A 20,479-nucleotide genomic window follows, 5' to 3' on the forward strand; every position below is an offset into this window, starting at 1 on the left:
TTGATTTAGAGTATTTTATATTTAATCTCAGAATAATCTTTTCATTAACAGGAGCAAAACCTATGAAAACAGCAAGGAAAAATGATATTATTTGTTTTTTCTGGAACAAAGTCCAGAGTAATGTATAGAACCTCAGAAAAATTTAATGTAACAGCAAAAGGAGAGAGAGCAAAAAGTGTCATCCCCTCCACCAGATGAAAAGACTGAAATTTGGGTCTGATTTTTCCTGAGACAAAGAATATTTTCTAGTATACAGAACATATTTTGTTTTGCTAAAAGACCATTTCCCTCAGATTGAGAATTAAACATCTTAATGATGTCTCTCAGCCCATGTCCCTAAGGTTTCAGGATAGTACAATTTAGAGGGTCACATGCACCACTTAATTCACAGGAGGGACTAAGGCATGGAATTCACTGTATAAAGAGCAAATTAGGCTGGTGGTTCTTATAAACTAGGTTAATTTTGCCTGCTATGGCTGTGACCTATGCACGAGGTGAATTATACTTTTTACCTAATGATCATTTCTAAGACGTAGAAATGCTATTCACAAAATACACAAAAACCTTTGCATAACTCTGTGATCTCAATCAGGTGATCAGAGATAGAAGGAACCTAAAGTAATGTTATGAGCCATTACTTTCACAGAGGGCTAGCCTGATCTGTCAGATTTGTCTGGAAGGGGGTGGTGGCTTGAAACCATAGTATATGTGTATCACAGTAGCCCCACGCTGACACTAATGTGAGTGTACCATGTTCTTCAGCTGTGCTGCAGTGGGGAAAAGGTTGAGAAACATCAACGTAACTTGGATATTTCATTTGAAGATGCCCGTACAACCTGAGTAATGTGGGAATATCCACTTCATTCTTACGAAGATGTGAGTTGAGATAAATCTCAACACTGATTTTGTTTGCTGAGTGGAAGAGCCTCCATAAACCAAGGCAGGAACATTTTGCTTGCTACATTATTGGGTAGGATTTGTAAGGACTCAGTACCTCTTTCACGTTGCCTTGCAAACTGCATCACAAGCCAACAAACTATTTCCCAATTGTTTTCTGGTCCATCCGTCTGACCAGCCTATTGATGAGGTTCACAGTACTGCTTTCCATCTGACACCATACCGGTACCAACTGCTGTCTTTTCCAGAGGCACAGATCTATTTCAAGGCAATGAGATGCTTTAGTACACTGATAATATCACTTTGATGATGTTACTTTATTTTTTGGTTTATATGATAACCATTGGGGCAGTTATTTTCTCCTAAAGGACACGAAGAAAGAAGAGCAATACCAATACCAAAAAGCAAAATTGAAAATTTGACATTGGTTAGCAAACCTTGACAAGAAGCATGTTTTAATTTTCAAATATATTTAAATTTGACTCTTTAAACAGCCTAAAGCAATCAAGCCAATATTAAATTTAAACTTACTTAAAGACTTAATTTAAACTTAATTAAACTTAACTAACTATTCATAAGACAACAGTATACTTTAAAAAGCTACCCTTAGAGGGCGGCGCCTGTGGCTCAGTCGGTAAGGCGCCGGCCCCATATACCGAGGGTGGCGGGTTCAAACCCGGCCCCGGCCAAACTGCAACCAAAAAATAGCCGGGCGTTGTGGCGGGCGCCTGTAGTCCCAGCTACTTGGGAGGCTGAGGCAAGAGAATCGCTTAAGCCCAGGAGTTGGAGGTTGCTGTGAGCTGTGTGAGGCCACGGCACTCTACCGAGGGCCATAAAGTGAGACTCTGTCTCTACAAAAAAAATAAAAAAATAAAAATAAAAAAAAAAGCTACCCTTAGAGATAGAGAAGTAAATTCTGAAGCAATTGCAAAAGCACATCTAGGTAGAGTTTGGTTTCTCCTTCACAAATGTTTAATTTTCATCAAAAATTATTTAACCAAACCAGGTTGTACCTCCGGGGGAAACACTTCTTTCTAATTGGTTCTGAATTCTCAGTTTGGGGTCAAACTGACAGGATGAAAAATGTCCTCAGGTGGTGGTTGGGACTCTCATGAGCATTCCAGATCAGCTGTCTGGAGATAAAGAACTTTGCAGTCAGCAGAAACAGGAGCGTGTCGCACATTAGTTTAAGGAGTTCAGGTAATGCTGGGAGATACCAGCCAGTGCCAGTGATTAGGAAAACAGGCCAGGACAGCAAGCAATATCAATACCGCAAGAAAACACGTGGAATCCAGGGTTAGTGCTGAGTGCTGAGGATTGGCGGTGGGGTATTAGTTACAAAGCAAAGCCAGTGCTCTGGATCTGGAACCAGCTGTCTCCGTACACCACCCAGCACTGTCCCTGTGCCTGACTCTGGACGTGTAAGAGGAAGTGTGAGCGTTTATTATTCATCTTTATATACCCAGAACCTAGCACATGCCTGGCACGCAGTAGATGTTTCCTGGTTATTTGTTGATTCAGTGGAAAAACTTTGCTAGGCAGTTTTTGCTAGCAAGCCGCGGTAATCAGCAGCTCCTCGGGGTAGAAAGCAGACTGACTGCCGCGGGACCGAGCTGCCCGGCCCACCCTTTCCTTACCGCCGCCCCACGCTGAGATGCTTCGCATCTGCACAACAGGGAGAGGCAGCGCCCTGAACAAACCAGAAAAACAACCCTCCCCGGCTCGGGAGCCCACGGCAGCACACAGCCTCGGTGGCTCTGCCGGAGCCGCCGTTCGCCGGCCTGGCTCCTCCCCGCCCTCCCGCCGCCCGAGGTCTACGGCGCGCCCCGCCTGGTGGGTGTGGTGCCGGCCGGCGAGGCGGCCGCGGACTCTGCACCCGCAGGTGCTTGCGTCTAGCTCCCAGCCCAGCCGCTCCTGCTCCTCCGCCGGCTCATGGAAGGGGCCAGCCCCGCGCCGGCGGGAGACGACCTGGAGCTCTTCGTGCTCGAAGGGCAGCCAGAAGAGGGGGCTCCTCTCAATGGAGCGGTCCAGGTCATCCCTGCGGCCGACGGGCCCTGCCCAGCCCAGGTAAGGTCCGCCAGTTTCGGGTTTCCAGTCAGGCCTGGGGCGGGGCGCACGGAGTAGCCAAGCGAGGGTGGCGCGTGCTGGAAAATTGTGGATGGAGCGGAGCGGAGGGAAGGGGATGGCTTTGGGTCAAACGCCGCGCCCCTGCCCGCGCCCAAGCCCCAGGGCTCCTCCGACCCCTCAGACCCTGTGGCGCTTCGGGAATTCTGGTGATGAGGTGTGACGGCTCCCCTCTTCAGAGAGAAAATCCCAGACTTAGAGGCGTCTTTACATTATGTCACTTTCTATTCAGTCTTTCCTTTTTCAAGTAGAGAGAAGGAGAATGTTAGACTGAGTTTCCTTTCCTTTAGAAACTCTTACGCCTCCCTCTTACCTTCCCTGCCTTGCCGCTTCCGCTCCTCTTCCCCCCTCCCCAGCCCCCACTACCCACCATCCTTCTCCTCCCTTTTCCCCATCCTGGCTTACCATCCCCCAGACAAACCCTTCCCATCTTCTCTCTGCCGGAAGAGATAGGGGAGAGGAGAGAGAGCAGCAAGAACAAGAGGGGCTGGGGGTGGCCGGGGGTGGGATGGGAACAGGCCCTGCTCAGTTGAAGGGAAATACTTTCAAAGTTCTTGGCCCAAAGGACTGGACTATCTATGCGGCCACCTCTGTTTTTGCCTCCTCTTACTCCCAAGGAGGTCCCTGATGGTGTTTAGGCTGAGCTCTTCTCTGATTGAACATTATTCACTCATACCAAATGCTTGTAAAACATCAGAGCTTTGAATTCCAGGTCATCTACCTTCTGATTAACCTCTAAGACTGGCTTGAGGTGTACTGTGCACACAGAATTACCCACATACATAAGGTTGGAAATTTAGTACGTATGTATGTATATCTAACATATGTCTGTACAGACATACTATATCTAAAGTAACCCAACAGCCTCTTGAGACCACTGTGTCTCAGACACAGTATCTAAAGTTCCAACCTGATCTTTCTAGAATTTAATCCTTCACCCTCAACTTTTTGGCTGCCCAACTAACTGGTAACTTTTAGGGATAAGCAGTAAATTCAAATGTTGAAAGCATTGTTTTTGCTCCGTGTTGATTTCTAGAAATATTATAAAGTGTGTGTTTTAGGTCCTCTGAAGAGTAATTTGGTACCTTGTCTTTGATGAAACATGAACACCACGGAAGAAGGGAGTTTGAACAAAGATAGTTTGATCTCAAGTGCAAGTGGTGGTGACTGTGGACTTGCTGTGTGGATACTTGAGAGCAACGTACAGGGATGGGAATTGAGAATACTTGACTCACGTTAGATAGATCCATACCCAAAGACTTCATGGTTTGGGACTGAATCCAGAGATCTGGTCACAGCTTTGCATTAAAAAGTGTATCCCAGGGGCGAGGCTGGCCATGGGGATAGTGTGATGTGCCTGACTGGGTTTCTCTGAGGCCTGGAAATACCTTCTTGAAAATGGTTGAAGCACAGAACCCAAAGAAACCCTGTCAAGTCCATGCAGGGAATGAGGATTTTATAATTGTTTAACACCTGTCCTGTAGAGATGGTTCTTTCATGTTCTACTGACTTCCTTGTTCAGTATACACAGATATCCTAGAATTCCTTGTACATTAGCCATGTAGGTCACCATGGAGGAAAGCTGTGGTCAGTGACAGGAGTGTCAGTGAAGGGCTCCATGAGCACTGGGAGGGCATATTCAAAATGCTTAAACAGGAAAAGTTTCAAAAAGGAGAAGAAAACATCACCTAATGTGTTAATCATTCTTTTTGGTTCTATAGCATAAGGTGAAGTATATTTCAATTTGGAAAGTTGATTAATGTATGGAAAACTCAAACTCTACAAAATAATTCAAAGAGGTTTATTCTGAGCCAAATGTGTGCACAATGGTCTCCAGAGGCTGTTGGGTTACAGTTTGGTTTTAGACATTCATGGAGACAGGAATTACAGGTAAAACCATAAATCAATATATAGGAGGTATACATTGGTTTGGCCTGAAAAGTCGAGACTTCCTAAAGAAGGAGTTTCAAGTCATGGGTGAGTTTTAGGGATTCTTTAGTTGACAGTTGGTTGAAAGAATTGAGCTTTCTCTAAAGACCCGGAATTGGTAGAAAGGAATGCTAGAATGCTTGATTTACCGTAGGGAGTTTTCTATCTGTTGTGTGCTGCAATCTGTTCAGAAAATAAACCACCTTATACTAGGTTAAGAAAAACTCATTTAATGAGATTTTATTGTTTGTATTGTTTGATCACTAGACCTTTTATAAAGGAATCTGGGCAAGAGAAAAAAGGTCAGAATTGAATCCTCAGTAGGATCGTTAAAAATACTGGGTAGTACAAACGCCAGATTCAAATGCTTAAGAATTTTGTATGTAGGTCTCCTTAAACTATGTGTGAAGATTTCCAATAGTGTAAGTCCATGTGTTTTCATTATGTTTTCTGTCATGTAAAAATACTTGTGATACATAAATATGTTTGAGTATCACCAAAAACTTACAAGGAATGTGTCAGTATTCTGATTTGTCAGAGGAACTAAATAAAGAAACTGAGGCTCAGGAGTTATTAAAATGCTCAGGTTCATTCAGTGGTGCCTCTGAAGCTTAAACTCCGGGTTTTAGGTCTCAAGCCTATGTTGTCTCTATTGATCTATTTTATCTATCAACAGATAATTTAAATACATCATATAATTTGTGTTCATTTATTTGTGGTTGCCTGAATTATAAATTATATATTACTAATTTCTATACATTAGGTAATATATAATTAGGTAATTTAAGTGAAATAGAAGCTGAGTGTCCCATCTGGAATGACGTGGGAGTTGCAGGTGGATGGGTGGATGGGTGAGGAGGAGGGACTGGGATCAATGGGAAGAAGACATCTCATGTCGTGGGTGTTTTCCTATTTGGAAGAGTTGGGCGAGAGGAGTGAACAAAGGCAGTAGAAAGAACTGCTTTTCTTTTCTTGATCTGAGTCTGGGGATAGGAGAAAGGAATGTAAACCACTGAACTCTACTTCGCCTGTCATCCTGTAAACATGGCAATATCATTGGGTCAAAAGTGAAAAAGAAATTATGGATGATGATGATAATTTCTGGTTTTCTGAAATGGTTTTCTTTATGGCTTTGACCCAGTTTTCAAACAGAAGTCCTGGAGACATATTAAGTGATGGCAGCATCATAAAATAATAATATACCAGTAAATTGCTAGTCTTGAGGCAGGTGAGACTTATTTGAATGGGCTAGCTAAAAATTAGCTCATTGCTATATATTGTTCAGTCTAGGACAAGAATCAACTGGCTCTTTGGATCAAGCAACAGGTGGGTTAAATCCCACAGTGACGGTTACAAAGAACAGATTTATCTATGTGCTAAGAAAATTTTCCCTGTTCTGAATAATATCTGCTCTTGATTGAGCTAAAGAGAAGAAAAGCTTTTTGGTCCTATCTATCTTGGAAGCTAAGCAGGGTTTGGCCTGGTTAGTACTTAAATGGGAGATCATCTTGCCACTGTTACAGGATCCTGTGTGATATATTTAGACTTTTATCAGAAGAGAGATGTGAACATCTGGGGGAATGTTCAGAGGAAAGCCATGATGATTCTTGAGCCATATAATGCAATCATAGGATGTTCAATTTCCAAATATCTCTGGAAGGCACCTTGTAGAAGGACCTGTCTGTAGTCTTCCCACGTGACCTAGAATTTGGCAAGAGAGAATGAAGAAGCCAGTGAAGGAGGAAGTGTGCCCTCATGGTCCAGTGCTGAAAGGAAGCTGGGATAGCACAGGTAGCACCCACCTACTGTAGGAGATTCTTCACCCTCAGGTCACGTCGGGGTCTCTTGGGAGCACCTCTGAAAGGTACTAATTTCTCATTTGATTCTAATGTGAAGACAGTGAGAAGTACTCTACACTCTATTCAGTTGGAAGTGGATGAAAGACCATTTTATTATGACTTAAAAGTCTGTGAAGAACAATTATTCAAAGGATAGTGGCCAGCAGCCTTGCTCTTAGGGCTGAGAGCAGGTCAGTGAAAGGCACTGGTCTGTAGGATGGCAGCTTTGGGCTGGGTGGGAAGAGGCATGGAGATGAGGGCTGTGTAATTCAGCCAAGTTCCTCCAGGAAGTCACACAGTAATTTAAACCTCTAGAATTCTAATTAGTGATCTCAAAGTAACAGCATGAGTGAAGGCATAAGAGGTCAAAGAGGTGCACTGCCAATCATTCTGTGGCTCATTGGAGATTCCAGACCATTTCCTTTTATGCTAATCTTTATGGTCCCTGCTGCCTTTTGTATAAAAATTGAAAACAGCAAGGTGTCTTTTGATCAGTGCGAGTGGGGGCTTATGTCTCTGTCCCTGAGAAGTTAAAGGTTCCTTGTCCTGGGACTTCTCTTTCCCATGTGGATTATTGAGCCCTTGGCATTGGTGACTTTGGAACAGTAGTACAGTCTTTGCCTAGGGGCATGAGGTGGCCCTATGCCTGTACTCCCAACTCTCAGGCCCTTCACTGCTCCCTTCAAACCCAACTCTCAGGGCCCTCACTGCTCCCTTCAAATGGCAGGATGGGCCCTTGTATAGTGCAGTTAGGAGCTCCAGTGTTTGGCCCTTCATCCAGGATTTCTTGGAGTACATTCTTAAAAATTTTGGGGGACTTCTACAACTGAGCAACACACATTAAATGTCTATTACCTGCAGGAGGAAAAAGTGTGGAATATAGAACAAGGAAATTTAAGAACCACCCCTCCCTATATGTGGTTTCAATTTACCTGGGAAGATAAGGCCAGTCTCTGTTTGTATTTGAACATGAAACCAGGCAGGGCAGTCAGCAGCAGCAGATGAGCTGAGTGATATGGACAGCCCATGAACTGGGAGCTCTCACTGAGCGTGGGGGAGAGGGGCTTACAGAAAAGGGGGAGTTTGACCTGGCTCCTAAAATGTGGGAGGCTTCAGACTAGAAGTCTTAATCCTGGTAAGTAATTGATTCACTTCGTGGGGTTGAAATTACAAGCCAGGGTTTGTACCCACTTCCTCTATATGATGTGGTTCACAAGGTAAGGTGGGGCCTCGGTATATGTCAGTTTCAATCCTCCCCAAGTTCTAACATGCGGATAGGCAAGTATCCCAAATGTGTACTAACAGTTTTCTTTCTGATGGCCACCAGCAAAATAGGAATGGGAGAGAAAGTGACCAAAGTCATGTGACAGTTCAGACTTGTCTCCTCAAGTGCCTGCAGCAGCTTTGTGGACACTGAGGAGTGATTGCTCCCCTGAGTTGAGCCCCTGTTCTTTGTTTACAAGATGCTTTGTGTCCATTATGTCTAGTTTTTGCAACAGCCCTAGAGCTAGATTTAGTGTTTATATATTTTAAAAGTGAGGACATTGGAGCCCGTGAGTCTTGCATAAAGTCACCCTGCCTTTAAGTGGTATATAACTCAGCTTGGAATCGAGGTATGCCAGATACAAAGACACCTGTACCCCTACCAACATATTCCATTATTTCCCGTGGTCTCCGTGTAGATAATTCCTATGTGGAGGGGAAGTAGAATTAGAGTGCCAGGATTTAGGGGCAGGTGCAAGCCCTGAGCATGGGGCTCCTCCTGGCACACTCATAACGGGGAGCTCCACACAGTGGTGCCGGGAGGCTGTGGACAAAAGGGAGAGTTCCAGAGTTTTGCAGTGACACACAGCAGGGATTAGTCCTGGCTAATCTCCCCTCCCTGAGCTGTGTCTTTGAAATGGGCTAATGCATACGTTCAAGGGTTGTTGGGATTAAGTAAAATGATGTTGGTACTCAGTAAACCATAGCAGTTGTAATTATTTTTTTCAACCCCTCTCTCTGCCTCACTCCACCCTTTGCAGTGTATTTATTTCCTACTGTCTTTTGCATCTGTTCCTTCATTTCTGTTCTTGGGCCTTTTTTACACAGAACTGGGCCGTGGCAGTAGCCTTGTAGCTATTTCTTGGTGTGTCCAATCCAAATTACACATCATTTTTCTCATAATTTTCAACTCTTCTCTTATGTTCCGAAACCTTCAGTAGGTCGTAAGTGTGCACCGGATTAAGTCCAAACTGTTCTGGAGCAATCTAAATCCTCCAACCTTTTTCCTTCTCTAATCTCAACTTTCCTTACTTGCCTGTGACACCCACATTATGATCATTAGGCTAGTCTGTTGGCCAGTTCATTAGGCATCAACACCATGATGCTCTTTCCTGAGTTTGGAATGCCTTCTACAATCCATCTTTCAAAATCCCACCTATTGTTCCCACCTCAGAGCCCCCAGCTTCCATTCTGCCCCCATGTATCTTTTTGTCAACTCAGTGCAGTAGGGTGTAGCCACCTGAGGTCAGGATCCTGTGGCCTTTGTGTCTGTCTTGTTGGCCTCTTATAGGTATCTAGAAATGTCTGTGGAACCCAGATGACTGCCTTACAATCTTCCTCTGCCTTCTAGGCTAACAAGGAAAGCCCCTGGAGCTCCTGTAATAAGAATGTGTTTGGAAAGTGTAAACTGTGGATGGTCATCACCTTCATTTTTATAGTTCTTATTATAGTGATCATCATAGGCTTATGCCTCAGTGAAGGTAAGAGGACTTAAATGGGATGAAGTTGACAAATACTAAGAACTTGCTTAAAGCTTTGACTTGAGGTGGAAGATACATTCACTGCTGTTTCATTATTTAGAACATTCATTTAAAACTGGCTTGGAATATGTTGTATAGGAGGAAGATATATATGATTTGCTTTTTGTACTTATTGTATTTTGTTTGTTTCATAAGATCCAGAAAAGGTATGTACTATTTTACTTTATGATTTACTCAGTGGATCTGGAAGAACTTTTAACATTTTTAACTTACTTAAACACTAATTTCTATTTTATTACATCTCAATATTTACTTATTTGAAATTCATTTTCTTCTTTGTTTAGTAAAAACAATTATTGTACTTCATCTAGGATAATATCTGGTATATTATCTTAAAGTAATCAGTAATGTATGCACAAGAGTTTAAAAAAGAACTGTATATTATAGCTCAAGAATATGGGGAAAGGGAAAGGGGGGGGCGGGAGGATGGGTGGAGGGAGGGCAATTGGCGGGACCACACCTACGGTGCATCTTACAAGGGTACATGTGAAACTTACTAAATGTAGAATATAAATGTCTTAACACAATAACTAAGAAAATGCCATGAAGGCTGTGTTAACCAGTTCAATGAAAATATTTCAAATTGTATATAAAACCACCACATTGTAGCCCATGATTGCATTAATGTACACAGCTATGATTTAATTTTAAAAAAAGGACTGTATAGAAGGATTTACCTATAAGCTGCCATTATTTCAACTTTAGAAATAACTGTTTTACATTTGTGTTTTATGTTGTATAAAAAAACTTACATGACACTAACTACATACTATCTATTTTGCATATATTATCCCATTTTGTTGTTTATTTTTAATTTGAAAAAATACATGTTCAGTTATATATAAAACCTTTCAGAATACAAATCTCTTGTTATATTTTCTTCTAGCTTTTTTCTTATATTTTAAAAATAATTTGAGATCAGACTTTTTATAGTCTGTGGTCTACCTAAACATCTTTAATGTTATATTGATATTATTTTGCCAAGTCATTAAAAATTCTTTGTGAATATCATTTTTGTCTAATGATTGTATGATGTAGCCTTCTACATCATTTTAACGCCTTTTAGGTAGTTAGCAATTTTTAATGATTATCAGTATTTTTTAAGTTTCTAAAATGGATAAATACAGCACCCTCCAGGGAGCAATCATTTCAGTTTCAAAATAGAAAGCTTACATTTGTTTTTATTTGTATCTGGGAGTATTGGTAGAGAGCTTATTTGGAGCTAGGTTACTCCTGAGCTCTGTCTAGCCTCCGTGAGGCTGTCAGGGACAAACTCAGTCATAGAATGAGGATCAGGAGGGGGATCTCTTGAGTCTCTCCAGAGGGAGTCTTAGGAATTTTCCTCAGGAAGTACGTGTTCTGTTCACCTCCTGTCTCTCCTTCTCCCAGTGCCTTAATCTTCTGGGTTAGGTATTTGTAGTCCCTGAGAAATAGAAAAACTTGGATGGCATCAACTAGCCTCCAGCTTGGGAGTTTCTCTGTGGGTCAAGGGACCCTAGTTTTGGTGTGAGCAGTCATGCTTCCTCTTCTCACCAACTCCAGCATGTGGATGTTGAAACCGAGGTTGAGGTTCATGCTCTTGTCCTATCACAGGTAGTTGGGGCTCTCCTGAAAGTTGACTGATTTGTTTGTGGTATCCGGGGCCTATCACAAAGGGTGATGCAACAGACTTAGATGGTTTAATATTCAGGATCTGTCTTTCATTCTTAAACATTCATCTGACCTTTTCAACTCATAAAGAGCTATCTGCAGAGGAAGGCATTCCATTTCTATCAACAGTTTTTCTGGATATGTGGGGGCTATAGGGTAATATTCAAGAAAGCATTTTTTTAACACTTAGTAGTGCAAACTTCATTTTTAATGTGATTATAAATTTGTGTTTTGACATATATTAATGCTGGAAGACAAATTTTTCAAACTTTTTTTATTAATTAAGGAAATACTTTTATTTTACTTGGCATCTCAGCCCTTGGGTGTTTGGGCCTTCAGGGAAAATCATGGTAGATGTGGGGGTAGGGAGATGTATTAAGTCAAAACGGGTGGGGCAGAGCAGACCTGTAGGCACTTTTGGGAGGACAATCTGAAATAGTAAGCTACTGCCTACCAAGCCTGTTGATATGAGTCAAATATTTGTAGAACCTTCAGGTACTATGTGAAAAATGTTGTTATCTTGGAAAGGGCTGCTGGGAGAGTCAAGGGCTATTTCTGTGGCTATCTGGATTCATTGTGAGACTAAGTTCCTTGGGAACTGCATTTGCTATTTGCTGCCTGCTTTCCCTCCTCTAAATTCCTCAGTCTCCTGTCTCAAGGCTGTAGCCTCTGTACTGAGCCTTGGAGGAGAAACTAGTGTAATTGGGGTGGACACAAAACTGGACAGTAAATGCATCTCAAAACAGAAAGGGAAGTTAATTCAGGAGGGGACAACAGTTTCAGCTGGGCGTGGTGGCTCATCCCTGTAATCCTACCACTCTGGAAGGCTGAGGCGGGTGTATTGCTTGAGCTCAGCAGTTTGCGACCAGCCTGAGCAAGAGTGATACCCCACCTCTTCTAAAAAGTAGAAAAATTAGCTGGGCATTGTGGTGGGTACCTGTAGTCCCAGTTACTCAGGAGACTGAGGCAGGAGGATCACTTGAGCTCAAGAGTTTGAGGTTGCTGTGAGCTGTGATGCCATGGCATTTCTACCTAGGGCAACATAACGAGACTCTGTCACTAACAAACAAACAAACAAACAAACAAAAAACCGCAGAGTCCCCAAGGCAGAGTGCCCAGTGGGGAAGTAATTTTTTTTTTTTTTTTGAGAAGAGTCTCACTTTGTCACCCAGAGTACAGTGCCACGACATCAGCTTATAGCAACCTTAAACTCTTGGGCTCGAGTGATTCTCTTGCCTCAGCCTCCCAAGTAGCTGGGACAACAGGCACCCACCATAATGCTCAACTATTTTTTAGAGACAGGGTCTCCCTATTGCTTAGGCTGGTCTCGAAGTCATGAGCTCAGGCAATCCACCTGCCTTCCAGAGGGCTAGGAGTGCAGGTGTGAGTTACCATGCCTGACCGGGAGGTATATTTTGACATTGTTAAGAATTACCAGCGTACGGTGATAGTGAAACAGACTGACCTGTGATGGGCTTTATTATTTTTGCTGACTTCCTAGGTTGCACTCTCCTTATTCTCTGTACCTGGGGCAGGCTTTCCCACTACTCTGCCTTTGTTATTATGCCTTTGAGGTAATGGCAAGTTCAGGATCATGGTTCAACTTTCCACATTGGTAGGGGCTTTTGTGTGTAGAGGCCGGCACTCCATTAGACTCACACCCAACAGCGAAATATTTTTTAAATGTCCAATTTTATGTCCAGCGCCCAGGGAGTCCTGCTGTCTGGAGGCCTGGTTTTGTCCCAGCTCTTTAGGAAAAAGGTATTAATGGATTTTCTTCTGCTCCTTAAGGAACCTAAATTCCTTGGTGTGAAGGGTAAGGAAAAAAAAAAAAGCCTTCCTCTTTTTCTCAAAATCGTTTTCTTTCTAAATAATTTGGAGAACCAGTTGTGAACCCTGATGTGTTCTCCTTTCTTCACTAATTCACTCCACGCAGCGAGGAGAGAGACCTGCGTAACACTTTGCAGATGAAACTCTTCTTTGGTTTGGGTAAAATATTCTGTTTAAAAATGTTCCAAAACCCAAAGAGTGAGAAGTAGGTGAATGGTTTGAAATATGACTTAAAGTTGTGACACTCTGGGGACTCTTATGTGATATTGCCCAGCAGTGCATTTCCCAGATTCCTGGACCCTTTTATAATTTATAGGACCTCTCTTCAGTAGGAGGGCTGCTGTACTGAGAGGTAAGCAGGGACTTCCTCAGTGGCGCTGTATTGAATGGATTTGTTTTGCCTTTCATTTGTGAATAAGAGCTGCCTCTTAGGATGTCACTTGATCCTGGCAGAGGACAGTTTTCACAGGGGAACACTCCCTGGTGGAGGGTGACTCATGGGAAATCCTGGGCGGATAGCATTAATAAGCTGGAAGCTACCAAGCTGCTTGTGGGCAGGAACAAAATAGCCACTCTAGATCCAGTTCCTTGAAATTTCCTTGCATTTTCACTTTTTTGTCTTTCCTTCTCATCTCAGATGTTTTCTCAGCTTTCCAAGACGGACTCCTAAATTGTGCTCCCCATAGAAAACCCTGCAGCTTCTTCTGATCTGAAGAACTCTCAGGTCCTTCTCAACTCTTCAAATGCGTTAGCATCATCTCTCTTCCATTAGGATTCCTCCTACTTCTTTTAGATTTTTTTTTCTCTCTCTTCTTTCACTGGCAGACTTCCAGAAAGAAAGATCTACATTTGGGTCTTGCCTCCAGATTACTCCTAAACCTTTTCTATCCACTGGCCACAAATTGTTGTTGTTATGGTTACTGGCAATTACCTGTTAGTGAAATCTTGCCCTTCTGCCATCTCCTGCCCTATGTTTGCAGCCCTCAGTACTGACAACTGCACTGCACCTTTCTGAGTCTACAGAACTGCTGGACTTTAGATATCTTGCTTTTTATATTTTTAAATTTCCTAATAATATGAGAATACCAGCGATTAGGTTACATTGATTGCATTGTTAGGTGAAGTCCAAGTTGTAGGTGAGCGTATACCTCCACATTTTGCCTGTTAGTTGAGAGCACACCAATCCCTCTCCCTCCTCCCCCTCCTCCCTCCATCCTCCTCACTCACCCCCTGACTTGAGTTTAATTATGTTTTTCTCTTGTGTGAGTGTGTATTTGTTTGTCTACTGGTTTGACATTAGAATTGAGTACGTTGGATACTTGCTTTTCCATTTTGTGATACTTTACTAAGTAGAATGTTCTTCAACTCCATCTAGGTTAATCTGTTGCTGTTTTTGCTTTCGGCCTCTGCCTTGTGGGTACATATTTAACTCATTGTCTTCAGCTTTCTTACTTTTCACAGTCTTCATTCTTTGCCCCAGAGAGCACATTCACTGCCAAGGGAGCAGCCACGCCCTCTAGAGGTGATTCCTAGATGTTGGTCTGTACAAGTTTCCCGAGCTTTAATCTTTAGAAATAACTATCATTTCAATCATTATCCGTATGAAACTGCTCTTCATTTGCATCCTGTCTTAATCTACTCAGCCTGATATAACAAAATACCATAATCTGGGTGGCATAAAAACCACAAACATTTATTGCTCGTAGGTGTCTACGGAGTTGGTGTCTTGAGAGGGCCCAGGTACTTGTTCATAGGTGTCACCTTCCACCTGTGTCCTCATGTGGTGAAAGGAGAAGGACAGCACTTTGATGCCTCTGGGGCTTTTAGGAGTGAGGGCTGCACACTTCCAAATACCCCACCTCCTGGAACCATCACATTAGTGATTGGGTTTCAACATACTAATTTTTTGGGGAGGAGGCGCACAAACATTCAGAACATAGCACGTCCCTTTCCCAATTTGCTCACTCTTTCCCTAATTCATTCACTATGTATAGGAGACCAGGTCTATTTCAGTTCTCCTACTATCTATTTGTCTAACTTCAGGCAAATTTTTCAACCCTCTGGGCCTGTTTTCACATTTGCAAAGTATAAATGATTTCTGAATCTGAGTCTAAATGAACCTTTACCTTGATTTGCTCTAGCTCATTGACCTGAACAAATGAAGCATTTTTTCTAAGCCTCCATGTCTTTATTTTAAAACACACACAATAATACTTAACTCACTGGGTTGATTTAAGGATTACATCAGGTGAGTGCATGGCAGAGTGTTTGCACATAATGCTTAACATTGTAGCTATTATTTTTTCTATTACCCAACCTTGATATCTTAGAACCATTTTTGATTTCTTTTCTCCCTTGTCTACATAAGACCAACTCTTGCCAGTCATTTCTTACTATGGTTTTTGACAGCAACTTTCCCACTTACTATAAGACACCATGCTGGATACTTTCTGGGTGTTGGTTCTCTTCTTTACTATCACCTGCAGTGTGGGTATTGATACTTCAGTTGAAGAAACAGCTTCAGAGATTTAAGTGACTTGCTCAAAATCACCTGACTTATAAATATCCAGACAAGGGTTCAAACCGAGTCTGGCTAGCTTTAAAGCAAGTTCTGTTTCCACTATTCTGAACTTTTCCATTCATTTTTTTCCCTCCTGTTCCCACTGCTGTTAGTCAAAATCAGTCTGTCTCAATCTTGTGCCTGTGATCTCTCTGCCTTCTTTCTCTCTGGGTTCCATGTCATACCATCTGCGACCACTGGATTGATCTCCCAACAAATGCCGACCTCTACTTTCTTCATGGAACATACTTCACTCTTTCCTTTACCTCCTGAAAGTATCTGGCATTTAAGGACTCCCTCTCCAGCTCCATGTCTTATATTCTACCTAAAGAGTTGTTTTCATTTTCCTTCAGCATACTGTATATGTTTTTGTAAATTTTTTTGGAAAAAACACATTTTTGGCCAGGCATGCTGGCTCATGCCTCTAATCCTAGCAATCTGGGAGGCTGAGGCAGGTGGATTGCCTGAGCTGAGAAGTTTGAGACCAGCCCAAACAAGAGATAGACCCTATTTCTGAAAATAGCTGTGTGTCATGGTGGGCTCCAGGGGTCCCAACTATTTGGGAGGTTGAGACAAGAGGATTGCTTGAGCTCAGGATTTTGAGGTTGCTGTGAGCTATGACGTCATGACAGTCTACTGAGGTGACAAAGTGGGACTCTGTCTCAAAAAAAAAAAAAAAAGAAAAGAAAAGAAGAAAAGGAAAAAGAAAAGAAAGGAAAGAAAAACACATTTTCTCTACATGGGAAATGCTGCTCAGATTGTCTTAATAGTGACATAAAAACTCTCCTGACTGGGTAAGCCTGCTGCTATTGTTATTATTATGACAAACACAACTATTTATCTAGGTCTTAGTACATATTCATTTTTTTGGTGGCACATTGGAGCTGTTATTGGAGAGCTTCTTTCAAACTTGGAATCTCTTCTCAGCACCTCCGGTTGAGCAGTTATTTGAATCCTGTGTTATACTTTGGCATTAGCTAGTCCTTTCAGAGGCATTGATACCTACTATGGAGATCTACGTGGTAGGGGTAGAGCTCAATGATATCCATTGCAACATTATTTATAGCAGTGAAAAGCTGAAAATGCTAAATGTAATATTTAAGAAAATAAGTGAATCTATTATGAATATTATCAAGCCATTAAAATAATCTTTGAAAAGAATTTCAAGCACATCGAGAATAGCTTTTGATAAGTTAACAGCAACAAAAAAATCAAGACAAATAAGCAACGATGGCAACAAGCAACAAAAGGCAGGATGTAAGTTATCTACTCATTAAGACTGCAGATATAGAATATAAAATATGGGGGGACCTCTTGATTAAAGGTTTATTAGTATATTTTTCTTTGCTTCAATTTTCTGTGCTCTGCAAGTTTTCTGCTATGAGGACATGACTTTTATTAACAGGCAAACAAATGTAATGACTTACAGAAAATCAGGATGCAGGGATAATTCCCTGTGTTTGGGGTCCCCAGGATGGCTTTTGGATTCAATGACTTGCTAGGTGGCCTTACAGGACTCCACATCTTGCTGTACTGAAGACTATGATTTATTATAGCAAAATGACACCTTACATAAAAGGACTGATGACAGCAGAATCCAGAGGCAACTTGGAGCAAACTCTTAAGAATCCTCCCCCACTGCCATTGCACAAGGCACATTTAATTCCTTGAGCAATTAGCTGTGATAACACATGTCTACTGTGATCTCATTAGAGATTCAGTGCCCATGGTTGGTCATTTACACAGCCTCTTCCTAGCTATACCCAAAATCCACACTCTGAGAAGGGAAGAAGATGTTTGTACAAACAGTTGAGGCACAGTGAGTCACTCTTGTCAGGGAATGGTGGGAACCTTCCCCAGTCCAGGTTCCCAGATGCTAGCAGGGGCCAACCTTGAGCAGGCCTTTCTAATGCTAGCAGTCTCAGGCCTGCTGTCTCAACTCCTCCCTGTGCAGTCCTACCCCTAATGCTTCACACGTCCACCTATCCTCAGGGAGTAGTACCAGGATTCTTACTATGTTTTTCCTGCCCTTCCATCACAAATGCTGACTTTATTTCACTGTGGCCTTTTCAAAGTCCAGTGAAAGAGGCTGGTTACGTTTGTTACTCTGAAAGCATGGGATTTGAGAGGAAAGTCTCTGGTAACATGACTACCTGCCTGTTCCCAGCCAGCCTTTCCCAGGACCAGCGAGGTGGTCTCCTGCGTGGAGCCAGGGATCATAATTAGCACACCGGTGCCAGCTTCTGGCTTCTGGCTCCCAGCTTTGTGTGGGTTTTCCTTTCACTCTAACTACTTAAAAATCAATTAGCTAGCAGTCATTAGAACACAGAATTCATTGTCTCAGAAACCGGATTCCTGGGTGCCCGGAGGCTTTGGATGCAGTTTGGCTTCCCTTCTGCAAACAGAATGCGTCAACATGCCTCTGCTGTGGGAGATGGAGCTCTGATTTCATGCCCATTCCCTGCCTTCCTGGGGTGACTTCAAGGTGAGGGCTCACTTGCTCATTTTCAAATCCCTCCTCTGTTCCGTGATGAAGTCACTTTCTCTTCATAGTCTTTGATAGCACAGAACTGGAAGGTGATGCAAAGAAATTGCTTGTTCGCTCCCCATCCCTCCTACTCCTGGTTGATCCCAAGTATCTTCTCCCAACACCTGCCTTGACACCCGTGAACTCAGCTAAGCTGCAGGTTCACTTTAACAATGAAGTTCATGTTCTTCACTCTTTCCAACCTTTCCCCAATTTGTATTCAGTGGAATCTGAGAGTCATTCAGCATCAAACCAACAAAACTTTCATGATAATGGAGACAAGACCCTGCCTTTTTTTTTGACAGCCCCTGTTTTACTTAAGCAGAGAAAGCATTTCTGCTTATACTTGCTTACTGTGCCCAGCTTTTGTCCTTGATAAGCGTTCATTGTCATGTTTAAACATAGCAGTCAGTGAAATAATTTATTACTTTATGTAGGTATTTACTGTTGTTTTACTTTTATCTCCCCTTGCTCTCTTCAGTAACTTATGTCGATGAAGATGAAAATGAAATACTTGAGTTATCATCAAACAAAACATTCTTGGTCATGCTAAAGATTCCAGAGGAGTGTGTTACTGAAGAGGAGTTGCCTCACCTGCTCACTAAGAGGGTAACTATGTCTAACACATAGTTTACTGAGTTCTTAACAGTAGCACATGAGTTTTGCTAGAATAATTGGCATAGAGCTATAGAGTAAGTGGCTTTGATCTCAGATTCTTTATCTGGATTTTAATAGAAAATGATGGTTGGAAACCTTTTCTGTAGTGCAAAGCCAGAGGGGAGAGCCCTGGCCTCTGGCTGTGTACATCTTAGAGGACGGTGTTCTGTTTACTCACTCTGGTCTTTACATTGATTTAACCTACATTATTCATGGAGGGTGTCTACGACATTCTAGACAACATGCCAAGTGTCAGGGCCACATAGGCTGTGTCCTCCGTAGGCTCACACGCCAAGCACAGGCAGTAATTATATAGGTAGTTACAAAAGAATGTGGTGTTTTGGTTACTGAAATATATAGGAGTGTTTTAGTCAGGGGGCATCTGAGGTGGGGTTGGAGGCAATTTTCAGAGGTATTTTCTGGATAAAAGAGCCTGGGGCATCGGGGATCTGCAGAGTAGTGTGCGGTGGCCTTGGTATGTTGTGTGGTTCTCTCACTCTTTGGTTAGTCCCTGAAAGGTTTTAATCAGCAGATTGACATGGTCGGGTTTTCATGTTAGCCTTTCTGGGTGATGGTGGAAAAAGACTGGAGGAAGAGACTAGTTAGAAGGTGCAGGTGAGAAATGAGGGAAACTTGAACCGAGGCAGCATCAGGTTCAGATTAAGGGCTCCAGTGAGATTTAAGAGGTATTCTCACTCAACAGGACTCAGTGACTGGTGAGGGAGAGCCTGTCTCCAGGCTTCTGGTTGGGTGACCAGGCAGATGGATGATCATTTGTGGAATGGGGAATGCAGGAGAGTGAGTCCCCTGTGCCATACAGGGGCTCTGCAGCCAGAGCAGGAGGGTGGTTGGGTCGACCTGGTCATCCTGTCAATGGCAGCGTGGTTCACTGCCAGACCCAGGAGGTTCTTTTATGAGAAAATCTGAGCAAGAGCAACCAGCCATCCATCGGACTGCTCTGGGGTGGCGAGTTTTAATGAGTGAGCCCTCCTCATCTGGCTTCCATTTGATTCCTAAGAAAAGCTACTGAGGGAGGCGAGTCCACTCCAGTCATGTTAGATCAGTTGCCAGGTGCCCAGAGGCAGGAGATTTGATTGCTCCCTTCATCACAGGAATTTGTATCCTGTGACGATTACTCCAAGCGTCTCTTTCTCCTTTCCTTATTTATATCTTACCTGCAGTTCCCTTTTCTCCTTTCCTTCCACCCACTTCCCAGAGCAAGTTGCTGAGTAAGAAGCTTCTTGCCACTTTCCTCTTGGTGGCTTTTTTAACGGAGAGGTTTTGCAGTTGCTGAGCAAAGATGAAATGAGTCAGCATCCACGTGTCACCAGTTACAGACTCTCTGTGCCAAAGGGAAATGGACGTTGATTTTTCACCTTAGATCCATATCTTTTGCACAGAGCTAGACATGAGCAAATTCTCCAGGTGGTTTTATCTCTTCACTGTGCATTGACAAGGGCCTGAGAGTGACGCCTGGGGCAAGTACACAGGTCAGATGGCTCTGAGCCAGTTCCCTCTCTGATAAGTGACAATCACAATGCTTTTTCTGTATACCTCACAGGTTCAAATAAGATTGCGCACAAAGAAATTTGAAAGACTTCTTTGTTTTTGAGAATTACCGGATGAACAGATGATAAAAGTAAGGCACAAGGAGGTACAAGAC

At 42.8% G+C, this 20,479-nt stretch overlaps 1 protein-coding gene across 1 annotated transcript in view; it reads left to right on the top strand.

Annotated features, from left to right (window-relative positions):
- The first annotated feature begins 2,687 nt into the window (after nucleotides 1–2,687).
- C16H3orf52 (chromosome 16 C3orf52 homolog) overlaps nucleotides 2,688–20,479 on the top strand; it is a 35,947-nt gene continuing 18,155 nt past the window's right edge. The window contains exons 1-3 of the mRNA XM_053565701.1: nucleotides 2,688–2,964; nucleotides 9,403–9,532; nucleotides 18,641–18,768. Of these exons, the coding sequence (XP_053421676.1) occupies nucleotides 2,830–2,964; nucleotides 9,403–9,532; nucleotides 18,641–18,768 (393 nt within the window). The 5' untranslated portion in view covers nucleotides 2,688–2,829. The remainder of the gene's footprint in view (nucleotides 2,965–9,402; nucleotides 9,533–18,640; nucleotides 18,769–20,479) is intronic.

Source organism: Nycticebus coucang, chromosome 16 (assembly GCF_027406575.1).
Source record: "Nycticebus coucang isolate mNycCou1 chromosome 16, mNycCou1.pri, whole genome shotgun sequence".
Classification (NCBI taxonomy): domain Eukaryota; kingdom Metazoa; phylum Chordata; class Mammalia; order Primates; family Lorisidae; genus Nycticebus; species Nycticebus coucang.